At 39.7% G+C, this 12,268-nt stretch overlaps 1 protein-coding gene across 1 annotated transcript in view; it reads right to left on the bottom strand.

Moving 5' to 3' along the window:
* The window catches only part of luzp2 (leucine zipper protein 2), a gene marked incomplete at its 5' end in the record, with an annotated part of 150,097 nt that overhangs the window by 27,980 nt on the left and 109,849 nt on the right, over nt 1-12,268 (bottom strand). Inside the window, one exon of the mRNA XM_083901252.1 lies at nt 2,285-2,347. Coding sequence (XP_083757378.1) covers nt 2,285-2,347 — 63 coding nt within the window. The remainder of the gene's footprint in view (nt 1-2,284; nt 2,348-12,268) is intronic.

The following is a 12,268-nucleotide window of genomic DNA, read 5'->3' as shown; positions in this document are numbered from 1 at the left end:
ACCTCTAAATTTCTGTGTTGAGTCCATTAGAGAGGTGTGGGGTCAGCGAGGTACGAGCCACTCTGCTACACGAGGCATGCAACTACATCGGACCATCATTTTTCTTTTCTTTTTTTCTTTCTAAGTTGGCAGAGAAAAAAATGCTCCTGGGGTAGATTCAAAAATGGAGTGAAGGAGAAAAGAAAATGTAAAAGGCTTGAATATAGTTTCTCTGCCAAATAGATTGTCTCACAGGGAAATGCACTTGCTTATGACTAAGCAAGTGAAGGGGAACCCGCCTCTGTGTAGCTTTTGCGTTTTAGATTTGGGAGAGTTTGGTTCGGATTCAGTATCAGGTCTGTTTTTTCTTTTCCAGCTGTCCTTTAAATCAGAGCACTTCTAATGGAGACCAGCTGCATTTCAGTTATTCTCTGGGTGCTATATGTCCTCAACTTTTGACCTCTGCCAGGAGGTATATGTTTTCGCTATAGTTTGTCTGTCTGTCTTTTAGCAAGATAACTCAAAAAGACGTGGACGGATTTGGATGACTGAATTTTGGGCGTGATCCGTAGATGCTATCACTATTTTTTAGGGCTGGGCGATATATCGAACATTTATCGTTATCCAAATTTAAGATGATAATCGACATCATTTTGTCTTAATCGATATATTCGATAATAAAAAAATAAAATAAAAAAATAAAAAAATAAAAGTCGTTTTTGGCTGTGTGTGTAGGTAGGCAGGCTACCGGTATGTTCATGTCCCTTTAAGACACTCGGACATGTACAGCATGTGTAGTCGCGTATATATACATATATATATATATATGTGTTATGTTTGATATGTGTCAGTACTGATATCTGTGTCACTGCGCACATGCTTATATCAGGCAAATTGTCAATTTTGCAAATTATGCGATGACGTCATTTAGCAACTTCGAACTTATCGTTCATTTATCGTTATCGAGGTGAACTGCTCAATTTATCGTGATATTGATTTGATGCCATATCGCCCAGCCCTACTATTTGTATTGTTATTTTGTGGGGGGCTGAACATAGATCTGTGCTCTCTGAGTGCTTCTAGTTAGATCTGCAATGTTGGATTTGACTAAAAACTTCCTTTTTTATATATATTTTTATATATAAAGAATAGATAGTAAAATGTTATGGTTCCTTTTTTCCATGGTCGTACCTGATAGATTTTCTCAAAACGGTGTCTTGATTCAGTGTGGTTTCCGTTTTTTGTGAACGTTGTAAAGTGCATTGCGTGCTGTGACATTCTGCTGCAAAATGCACTTTTTACAGCACAACAGCCAAAGTCAGACGCCTTCTGGTCAGGATGCCTCGACTGACATCTCCCCTGTGAGGATGATGACATTTCCGAAACTTGAGTGACTCTTCTTGACTCGCTGCTCCCCTCATCCCCCCGCTGGGATTTTGATCACAGCATATGGGGAATACAGATGAGTTTTTTTTTTTTCAGGAATAGCTTGAGGGATCATTTGAGATCAGGGACATGGTGCATTTCTCTCTGACCTTTCCATCAAAGAAAAAGCTGACTTTCAATTTTCAAAAAAATAACAGGACGTTTTACAGGACGCAGAGTGTGATCAAATTAGCTCGATCTTCGTGGGTCTGCAAATCTCACACACCATGTTTCAGAGGTCTGAGTGAAATGTTTGGTGACATTGAGCAATAATGTTGTGTTTTTTTTGGGGGGGGGGGGGTTGGGGGGGATGACTGACTGATGCAATTTAGAGACAGCGATTTACGAGCAGTGACACAGGGCAAACAAGTCGATGCATCCATCATTCACAGGCTGGAAAGAGAACAGGGAACAGGACATGGAGGGACAATATATTCAGGCATTACGAGTGGCATAAAATTCAGTCTTGATGGACCGGGTACTTTTTATTCATTTATGTCAGACAAAGCTTAAGGAATGATGGGTCTGCAGAATCAAAACATACATTTAAGAACTGACATCATAGAGGCAGAACTGTCAACTGGCATTTTAACCCCGGAAACAGGCATGAAAGGTCAGTAAATACCAATAAATACCCAGATCTGAGAACATTTAGCTCTTGCAGTATATAAGGGACAAACACGGTATGTGGAGAAAGTGCTGACCAATTGACTTTGCAGGTGTCTGCCTTGCTGGAAGGATCTGTATTATCACAGACAGACTTAATTGGAGTACCTTGTGTGATGGGGTCATCTATTCAAGGTGTTTTGAAAGCACCTGTTTACCCCTGGTCTGAAGCTACTATAAAGACCCCGCCCCCCTCTCTTCAGTTTGTGCTTACCTTAAAAATTAAATCCTTTTTCCCATACCGCAGTTCTTTCAGTTGAGCCTGGATTTTTTTGGACTGCAACGAGAAGATAAGAAAAATAAGAGTTAGCTTATTCAAATAGTGAAATTGGTTTTAGATCACGTAGCAGGATTCTGCCATCTGCAGCAGAAGACTCCTTTGTGAGTGTTCCCTGGGTAAAGCTCTGGCTTAAAGGATGGCCCTAGTGAGAGGAAGAAAATATCAAATCTCCCCTTCACTGAACTGCATAGTCCACACAATGACGCAGTCATGCACCAACGTCTTGCCCACTGTTTAAATCTGAATTCTCACCTCCACTACACATATTACAACCACCATGACCGTACACATGCAGATTACAGCAAGGTCTTGCCTGTCATTGGTAAGCAGCACACACACACACACACACACACACACACACACACACACACACACACACACACACACACACACACACACACACACACACACACACACACACACATACACACACTAACAGTTTATTTTGTGTGTGTTGCCCCCCATACATACAGTGACCAGCTCTGCCTAACATTCACTGTGTTGCTCCACATCAGTGGGTGCACACAGAGCACAGACAGCTTGGTAGAGAGCATCGTCAAAGTTGCTCAATGCAAACTTGAACACTAAAAAGCCTGGAAATCAGTAGCCTTGTACAGGGTTTCTTGCTGTGACCTTAGAGAGACTACATTGTTCCAATCACTCTTTGTATCTGGGGATTATTTAGCATTCAAATTAGGGGTGTAACGGTTCCCCAAACCCAAGATTTGGTTCAGACTTCAGTTTTTGACTCATGGTTTGGTTTTTAAAAATATACTTGAAAACCTTTTGGAAAACGTCCAGAAAAAAAAGCCTGGATTTTATTATTATTAACGATTGTTGCATTGCAATATCAAGAACATGAACATTAATAGTACAAAACTTCTCTTTAGACCAAAATAAACACTTCATCAATCGCTTAACTATCCAGGAATACAAAACATATACATTTGTCTTAAAACCAGACTACATTGTGAAAAATAAAGAAAATAAAAATGAAAAACTTCTTACACTACTCTGAGGTATATATATATATATATGTATATAATAAAAATATTGATTGATTTCAAACTTGACATTGTCTTGCTACAGGTACGACTAAGTGCAGTACAAAGTTTTGACGTTCTGTGGATAACTTATGCAAAAGATAGCGGTAAAAAAAAGCACACACTGTATTTTGCTGCTCTACTTCCTCTGAATTTCCTATAGGGTTGACAAGTTGCTTGTCTCTGTATAATGGCCCTGTGTAATCTGCCCTTTTCACCCACCCGTTTTTGTACACATCTTCATTTTGTGGAAACACAAAATGTAAAAAAGCGAGAATGTTCCCCCCCCAAAAAATGTTTTATTCATAATCACGGTCAATCTCTATAACTTCTTCACAGTGGCAGTAAAAATGTGACATGTGGGCTCCAGTTTCATCAAAACTCACTGAACATAAACCTGAGGCACCGATGTGTTTTCCTTTTTCATTTTTTTTTATTAGATTATTTATCCTGTAATGTATCCAGTTATTGCTCTTCCCAGAGTGATTCCATGTCTCAAGACACTCATCTCTGTCTCGTGTAACTGGATCCAAATATTAACATCCTCATAAATAGCTATAAGGTTAAACACCAGAGACCCGACTCCAAGATTCACTTTAACCTCTTTATATTAAATGGTTATGTTGTGTTTTCTGTAGATGAGGTCATACAATTCAATGTTAACTCAAACAGATAATCAGTTTGCTGAATGCAGATTTCAAAATAGTTGCCTGAGTAATACTGCTGATTCAGAAATGCAAATGTTGGAATCAAATGTGCTGAGATCTTTGAATTACCACATTGTCGGTGTAATTTTAAAAAAAAATAAAAAAATAAGAGCTGTCATCTTGATGGTTCAAATTCTGCAAGGCTGGAGCCTGCATTTTAAAGAATGACAAAACCAAATATAATGATGCAATATTTCTTTTAAAGTTTGGTATAATGATTGTCAAACATTTTCAAAAATATTCAAGGACAAAGTACGTACAGAGTGCATATTTTTCACTTTCACAGTTTCAAGATTGGCTTTGTCGTCTGATATTAGTACATTAGGGAAGATTGGGTTGTGATTCCTTCATTCTGGTTCAGAGTTGCACTAGCCCTGGATTTCCACTGGACACGGAACGGCCGCGGAACGGCAGTGGCGCGGTCGCCGTTGCAAATCGCTTCCATTCTAATCAATGAGATCATTTCCACCAGACGCAATGCGGAGCATCTCAGCAGCGTCCCAGAAGCGTCTCGCTGCGCCACAGCGCTATCGATAGGTAGCAGTTCTATTTTTGCCGTTGTCGCTGCTGAACCTCCTAAATTCCAACAGAGCAGATCGCACCAGACAGAAAAAGCGACACAGAATCAAAGTAAAACATTTGACGCCCCCCTTTCGAAATAAAACACAATACGCAGGTCATATAACCTGTCACAACCTCACATCAACATTACGTCGTGACTGGTGCTATCAGGTCAACAGTCAATTAATCTGAGCGTCTCGGAGAGTCATAATTTACGACAAGAGACTGATTGTTGAAGTGGAGAAACATAAAATCATTTATGACACCAGATCAACAGTTCTTCCACGTCGGAGAATGAAAAGAAGCTGTGTTGTTGTTGTTTCTTTCATACACACAGTCTATCGCTGGATCTCGGGAACTCGCGTCCATTTGAGATTATCGCGCGATCTTCCGTGAATACCGCTGGCTCCCAAGGCACCGCGCTGCTGCCGTAACGCGCCCGGTGGGGATTGACGCCAGGCAGAGGACGAAGCAGAACCGCGCCGCTGACTTTCCGCGTCCAGTGGAAATCCAGGGTTAGGTCGCTAGTTTATCCAACAACAAGTGTTACTAATATTATCATGAATAATTATCACGGCAGTTTATGAAAGACGTTGTTACAGGGCAACACATTTAAGCCGTAAACCAAAATACTATTAAGTTGATGTGGGATGTAATATTTTTACAAACATCCAACTGACACAAATTGAGGTAATTTTAAATTATCCTTTTTAATATCCTTTAACTATTCTCTGGTTTTTATCTGAACCAACACCTGGAAAAGATAAATCTTTTAGCTGCTTAATGCTTGACTAAGATCACCAGAGAGGCACTTACGTTCGCTGTATGTGTTTTGGTGTTGGGTGGGTATACTGTGCAGTGGGTTTATTAGAAGTGGAAACAGCTGTCTGCTGTGATGAAAATGGTCAAGTTGCGGCTGTAAAACAAAAATAATGAGCTTCAAGAGGCTAAAGCATTCCATACCACTGAGAGGGGAGGTGCAGAGGCAGGTGAGCAACTCAAGGTTGCAAAATTATTCAAGGCCATTATGATATTATTATTATTAACTTTGCACACATTATACTTTACGCATAAAAGTAATCGTGTGTAAAATCACCCAAACGGGGACTTGATCATTTGTTTCCCTTTTCCAAATCTTGACAGATTTCTTTCATTTCCCCTGACTACCTGCATTTTATGTGTCCAATTTACTACAGCTCCTTTGTTGGATGCAGATTAGTTTTTGAAGGAATTGATTTTTTTTGCTCCCTCACTTTCGACACTATCAATAACTTTCGGCAAAAGCCTAAGCCGCACAATCCTGCGCTGCATCAAAGTGCATCAAGCAGCTTTTTACGTGTGTGTGTCTAAACGTGACAGTGTGTACGAGCATGCTTGAACTGGCAATGAGGAGATTATACTGATTTAATGATTCTGCATTTATGTTCCTTCTGTGATTTCAAGTGTTATAACATGAAGGCAAACTACACATCACATTGAAGCAGAGAAACACAGAGGAGCAATATTGATTTTAAATTTGGCTCGCCACAAATCTTTGTTGACAAAGAAAAGCACAACTGCTCACCATCACGTAAAATCCGATGCGAACAGGTGTTATGACATGACGGGGCTTTGGTGTGTCAACATGCGTTTGTATGTGTATTCAAACAGATTGCCCTGTTTGTGAGATGTGTCTGATTGGCTGAAGCATGCAAGGCAAGCAGAGGCAAAGTAGTGGCTGGCTGGCAGCCAAAACGTACTGACTGAAAGCATATATTTTTATTTCAGTCATTTCAGTCAGGGTAATCTGATTTAATCAATATGGATAGTGAATGAAGTACAACAGCACAGCAATACATCTGTTTTATTTAAGGGATCTGCTCTGTATTGCTCACTGTGCACATTGCTAATTATATTGCAGGCTACATCATGAAAGCCCGGAGCATACGTCATCTTCAAAAACAACGCGTTATCAAAGCCACCAAAATATCAAACATTCATTGTATGTGTACAAGCTGCTTTGAATTCTAATTTCTTATTCCTGCATCATGCTGGAGCAATTTTAAAGTAGACATATTATACCCTATTTCTGTGACATACTTCAAAATAACTTAAGGATGAAGCACCACAGCAGTTCAATCACCCTGCCCAAACAGCCCTGTTCAGAACGCTCACTTTTGAGTGCCTGTCTCTTTAAATGCAAATGAGACACAGGAAACTATATCAGCGTCACTGAGGCTCCGGCAGCTAACAGCAGTTAGTATTTGGAAAAGCCATCATTTGCCGACTCTAGCCGGCACATTGCTGTCATTTATAAAATGTATCCACAGTTGCGATTGCTCTCGCCTGCACTCTCACGTTTTTTAGGGACAAAGCGGAGCTTTCCAGGAGTGTCTCATTGTGACGTAGCAATGAGTGTGGAAGCCAACATTGCGTGTTTTATCCCCTGTACTTAGACTGAGGCAGACCACAAAAACATGACTGAGTCATCTTTTTTCACAATTGGCCTATACTCATAGGGCCTCGAGAGTCCTAAATATGAGTATTAACATGATTAAAAAGTTGATTTTGCATAATATGTTCCCTTCACAAACTCACATCAAGCAACTCCCAAGGAAGAGCGTACTGATACTGGACCAGTACACTGTTCATCTGGAAGTAGCATCAGATGATGTGTACACTGTGGCCATAGAAGGAGGCACAACACTGAAATAGGTTGCTGCAAACAAACAATATTCAGCTAAGCCCACAGTGTGCAGAGAAACTATCCCCCATGCTATTACTCTACCACCACCATTACTGGCCTGGACTGTTGACACGTGGCTGTTTGGATTCAGGATTCATCAGTCCACTTTATGTTTGTCTAGTCTGTCCAGTTTTGGTGAGCCTGTGCTGACTGCAGCCTCAGATCTCATTCTTTTGTTAGATGTCCACCCCGAGGTTCGACATATCGTTCAGTCCAGGATGCTTTTCTGCTCATTACAGTTGTAAAGAGTTGTAATCTCAGGTATCTCAGCTTTTCTGTCAACTCCTGTCTCGCCATTCTCCTCTGACTTCTTATATCTACAACAGGTTTCTGTATGAATAACCGTTCCTTAGGGGCAGTTTGCTGTTTTTCACACTTTATAAGCAAGACTGATGTGCGTGGAAACTTCAGTAGATTGGAGTTTTGAGTTTCAGTATTTAGTTTGACAGTCCCGCCTCAGTCAAAGTCCCTGTACAGTTTTTCTATAATTTTTCAGTGACAGTAACTGAAGGTCATAGGTCTTTAGTGCATATAATCAAAGGATTGTCAACTGGCGGTGCCAACACCCCGCACAAGAGAATCCAGACCCTTTTCATGTGTCGTTCCACGCTGGTGGAATGACCTACCAAGGCGTCCCTGTTCCTATCGAGTGGAATTCTTTCTAAGACGTCTTCTACGTAGCTTATTCCTCTCGTGTAAGTCGCTTTTGATAAAAGCGTCTGCTAAATGCTTAAATGTAAATTTTGTGCACTAACATTCTCAAACATTACTCTAATGTTAATTGGATAATTACTGAAATAAACAGAGCAGATTTCCTTGCTGCTTCTTGATTACACAGTCTTAAGCATGACGATGCATAAGGGCATCGATGATTAGACTCGGCAATCCCGCATAGCAGAGGTTCTATCTGGTTTTTAATAAAACACACCTAATCTTTCAATCGACAATGGCTGCCCATTATTTGTCTTTGTGTGTAAAACAAGAAAAAACAAATGTTTATCTCAGAAATGCATACAACAACCTCAGAATTGGATGCTTCCAACTTCCGTTTAACTAACACTAAAACACTAAAATATACATAAAGCTTGTGACTGTTAAATTAACTTCACAAGGCCATTCACCTTCAAATCAACCAGTACATACAAACTGCTTCTCAAACCAGTGTAACTAAATTCCAATAAAACCATGATGCAAGAACGCAATGTAATAAAAATGTAATTCTGGTGAAAACACAGCAAAAATACTGAAGAGTACTGACATCCCTCATCAAAATGATGACCTGCAGCAACACCATGAACGTGCCAGAATAGCAAATAGGTAATAAATTCCTGCTCTTGAGAGAAAACAGATTGCCACATGTCCTTCTACTTCACTGAAAGGGTCTCAGCCTTGAGGTCGACTAAGGATGTTTAACCCTGAGGACATCACCGAGCGGTCCATGACATTTTCCAGTGGACGAGGTAAGAAGAACGGCCAGCAAAGCAGGGTGCACTACCTCATCAGCAGAGAGCTGAGTGAGTTGCAGATTCCTGCTAAGTTTCCTTGACATTCTAAATAGACTGCTGCATTTTTTTTGAAGGGCTTCTGAGTGGTGATGTGAACAACTGCACAGCTGAGTCAGGCTGATGGCTGCCTGCCAGTGACTGAACTTGCTAAGTCTGTGATACACTTTGCCTAGTCACGTACTGTATACCTATTTATTTAATAAAGAAACAAAATTTGAAAACATTTAATATAATTGAATTTTACCCACAATTAATAATACATCATTAGGTTGTGCAATATTGAAAAAAATTACCTGCTTTACCCCCTTACTATTTCAGACATGGATACAATGGTATTGTTATATTTCATTAAAACATACATTATACTAATCTCATTAAAAGTAGTTAGAGCACTTCCTTGTGGACCAGCGAATCATTTTCACGATAATATTATAAATAACACGGGTTAATAATGTCACATCACATAAGCTGAAAACCATTTTGTAGGGATGTGAATCTTTGGTGTCTCGCGATTTGATTCCGATACTTAGGGTCACAATTTGATTCGAAATCGATTCTCGACTCAAAAATGTATACAATGCATAATGTGTAAAGACAAATTATGGTTATATAAATATATTAGTTTTACAATTTAAAAACCTGAAAAAAAAAACATTTATGACAAAATCAATCAACAATAAATGTAATTGATAGATTAACTGACTCAGTGTTAATGCTATAAGATCTGCTCAGGCATAATCTAACAGTAACCACACAATGATTTTAAAATGTACTTTACATCGTGCAACACAGATGGAAGGAGAACAACATCGACCAAGCAAAAGCCAAGCCCAAGTTAAAGCCGATTTTCAAAACGATTACCTCTCAAAATTAAATGTATTCCCGATAAACTGTATGTAGGAATTCCCAAAGCCAATTTTCACAAGATGAGAAGGGAAATCACGCATAAAAGTAAGCTGCTGTTTTCTCAAAATCTGCAAATGTATTGTGTGCAACAAAAAGCATTGTGCTTAGAAAGTCATGGATCTTGGACATGACTTCTAAAACGTCATTTTAACATTTATAGATTTAATCTCAAACTTTTTTGCTTTATTTTTATATATATTTCTTTTTCATTTTTATTTTGGCTCTCGCACTGCTTTGAGGAAATCCTAATTGAAAAGACCTTTGAAGCGTGAAGAGAGAATTTATGGACAACAGTTAAGTCATAGTGCAAGGGTTTGAGTTGGTGTTCACTGTCATAACTTGTGAAAATGTGTAATAGCTCAATACTAAACATACGTATGAGAGGATACAATACATCATAATAGAAAGATAACTCGTGTTTATCGGGAAATACGCTCACATCCTTTCCAACAGACACACTCTTAATGAAGTGTGCAATTATCTCCTCTGATGCCAACACTTTATCAGCTTTAGTATCTGTCTTCCTCTGTCACTCTGCTGTGATTACAGTGTGATTACAGTCTCAGTTTGTAAACCTTTGCCTTTTAACTATGAATAACTTCTCAGGTTTAGAGTATGGTGCATGGAAGAATGTGCCTTTCACTGATTTATTTCCCCACTAGGGAATTGCAGACAATGCCCTCTATTTACCTCTGTTTCAGGGAAATGATATTAGATATATGCATCCTAAATAACTCAATGTCTAGTGGCCATAACCATTCTGCAGCGATAACTGAAGAACCCCTGGATAAGAACACTACACAGTATTATACAGCATGTTGTCACCAAATAATTTCCACTGCTGTTGCTGGGGAATGTCTGTCTGAATGTGGATTGCTGACAAATTCAATCAGGACCTGTTCACAGCCTCTGAACTCTTTTCCAAATCCTTCGTGAAGCGTTAAAATCAGACTTGTTCTGTGTTGTCAAACGTGCCATCGTCATCTCAGGGTGTGTATATGTGACGGTGTCTCAGATAAGCTTGGATGATTAAATGTCAGAGATGCTCAGCTGTAGGATTTGTAAACGGAAGAAGGCTTGCAATTATAACGCCAATTTCCTGTGTCTCAGCACGAGTCTCCCATGTCAATAAAAAGCTCTTCAGCATCAGGAAGAGTCACGAACGCGAAGTCCGACACAGGAACAATGCCGTACTCTACTCTAGATCAGATAAAAAGGTTTTTAAATCCTGAATACATGCGATAATCTCCAACATTTAGCAAAGACATTACTAAAATCTTAATATTTAACAGAGGAGTCTGATGTATTTAGTGTCAGACTGTGCTCCGGTCATGCAAGAAGTACTGAACCAAACCTTTTAATGAACTGATTCTAATGATTCAGTGCCCTGAAAATAACTGCTTTGCTCGTCACTAATTTGTGCGTTTGTGTCGCGTATAAAACGGCTTTGAGGCAGTTTTGAACTATGATGACCCTGCATTTGTTGAGAAGGAACGATGGATTATTGGAAAACGACATGCCTGATACCAAACTAAGTAGAGTTGAGCTGTGCCACGCCAAGTAGTGCTAGAACTATTTATCTATATAGCAAGCTGCTTCTTTCTGTCTGTGACAGGCATATCTTACTGACCGTAAGTCAGATCGCCCTAAGACTTTAGATATGGGTTGGGCATGGCCCGATGGTGTGCATCCTTGATTTTTAAATTTTTTGGACAAATTTAAATTTTCGCTGATTTATTACACTACACCAGGCAGGCAGCAGCTCATCAGCAGCAGCTGTGCTGTCTGGAACAGGGAGGTGGGAGTGAAGAGGCTGTCTTCACCCGGTTCACCGCAGAACATGGTGTTATACTGAAACGACAAGGTGTCCATTCACCAATACACAAGCACATATTTATTAAGCAATAGCATGCTACTACTTTGTGGCTAACTTGGCGAACCTGTTTCCAAAGGTAATCTGGTGAGTCTACGATTAGCATTAGGGTAAAGCTAACATAATACAAGCATGCTATTACTTTGCGGCTAACTTGGCAAACCTGTTTCCAAAAGTAAGCTAGCAGGGCTACGATTAGCATTAGCATAAGGATAACATCAACATATTATAAATAATAAACACTGTGCAACCTCATTAGGCACAACGCAAATGTTTTCATTTTTGATTAGCATGAGTGTGGCTAGCTGTTGTGGCGTGGCTGACAATCACAAAATGCGTTCATTATCATGCATTACCATAACTGAAAAATCTTCTTCAGCTCCCACTATAGGAATACAAACTTCCTACGGGCACTGCACTCTTATCGTGAAAAAAAAGTGCCATCACGGTTTCTGGATCTCTGAACTGTGTTGTGCTTGTCACTGGGGTCACGTCTAAGCGTCTGTACATCGTTGCTGACACTGTCAGATCAATAGCTTTCTAAGTTCAATACAGAAATAACTTGCACAGGAAAATCTGACTTTACTGAGCTGAGTCT

This window comes from Microchirus variegatus (genome assembly GCF_963457635.1).
Source record: "Microchirus variegatus genome assembly, chromosome: 14".
NCBI lineage: Eukaryota > Metazoa > Chordata > Actinopteri > Pleuronectiformes > Soleidae > Microchirus > Microchirus variegatus.
Note: the sequence above shows the minus strand (reverse complement) of the source record. Positions and strands in the feature narration are given on the sequence as shown.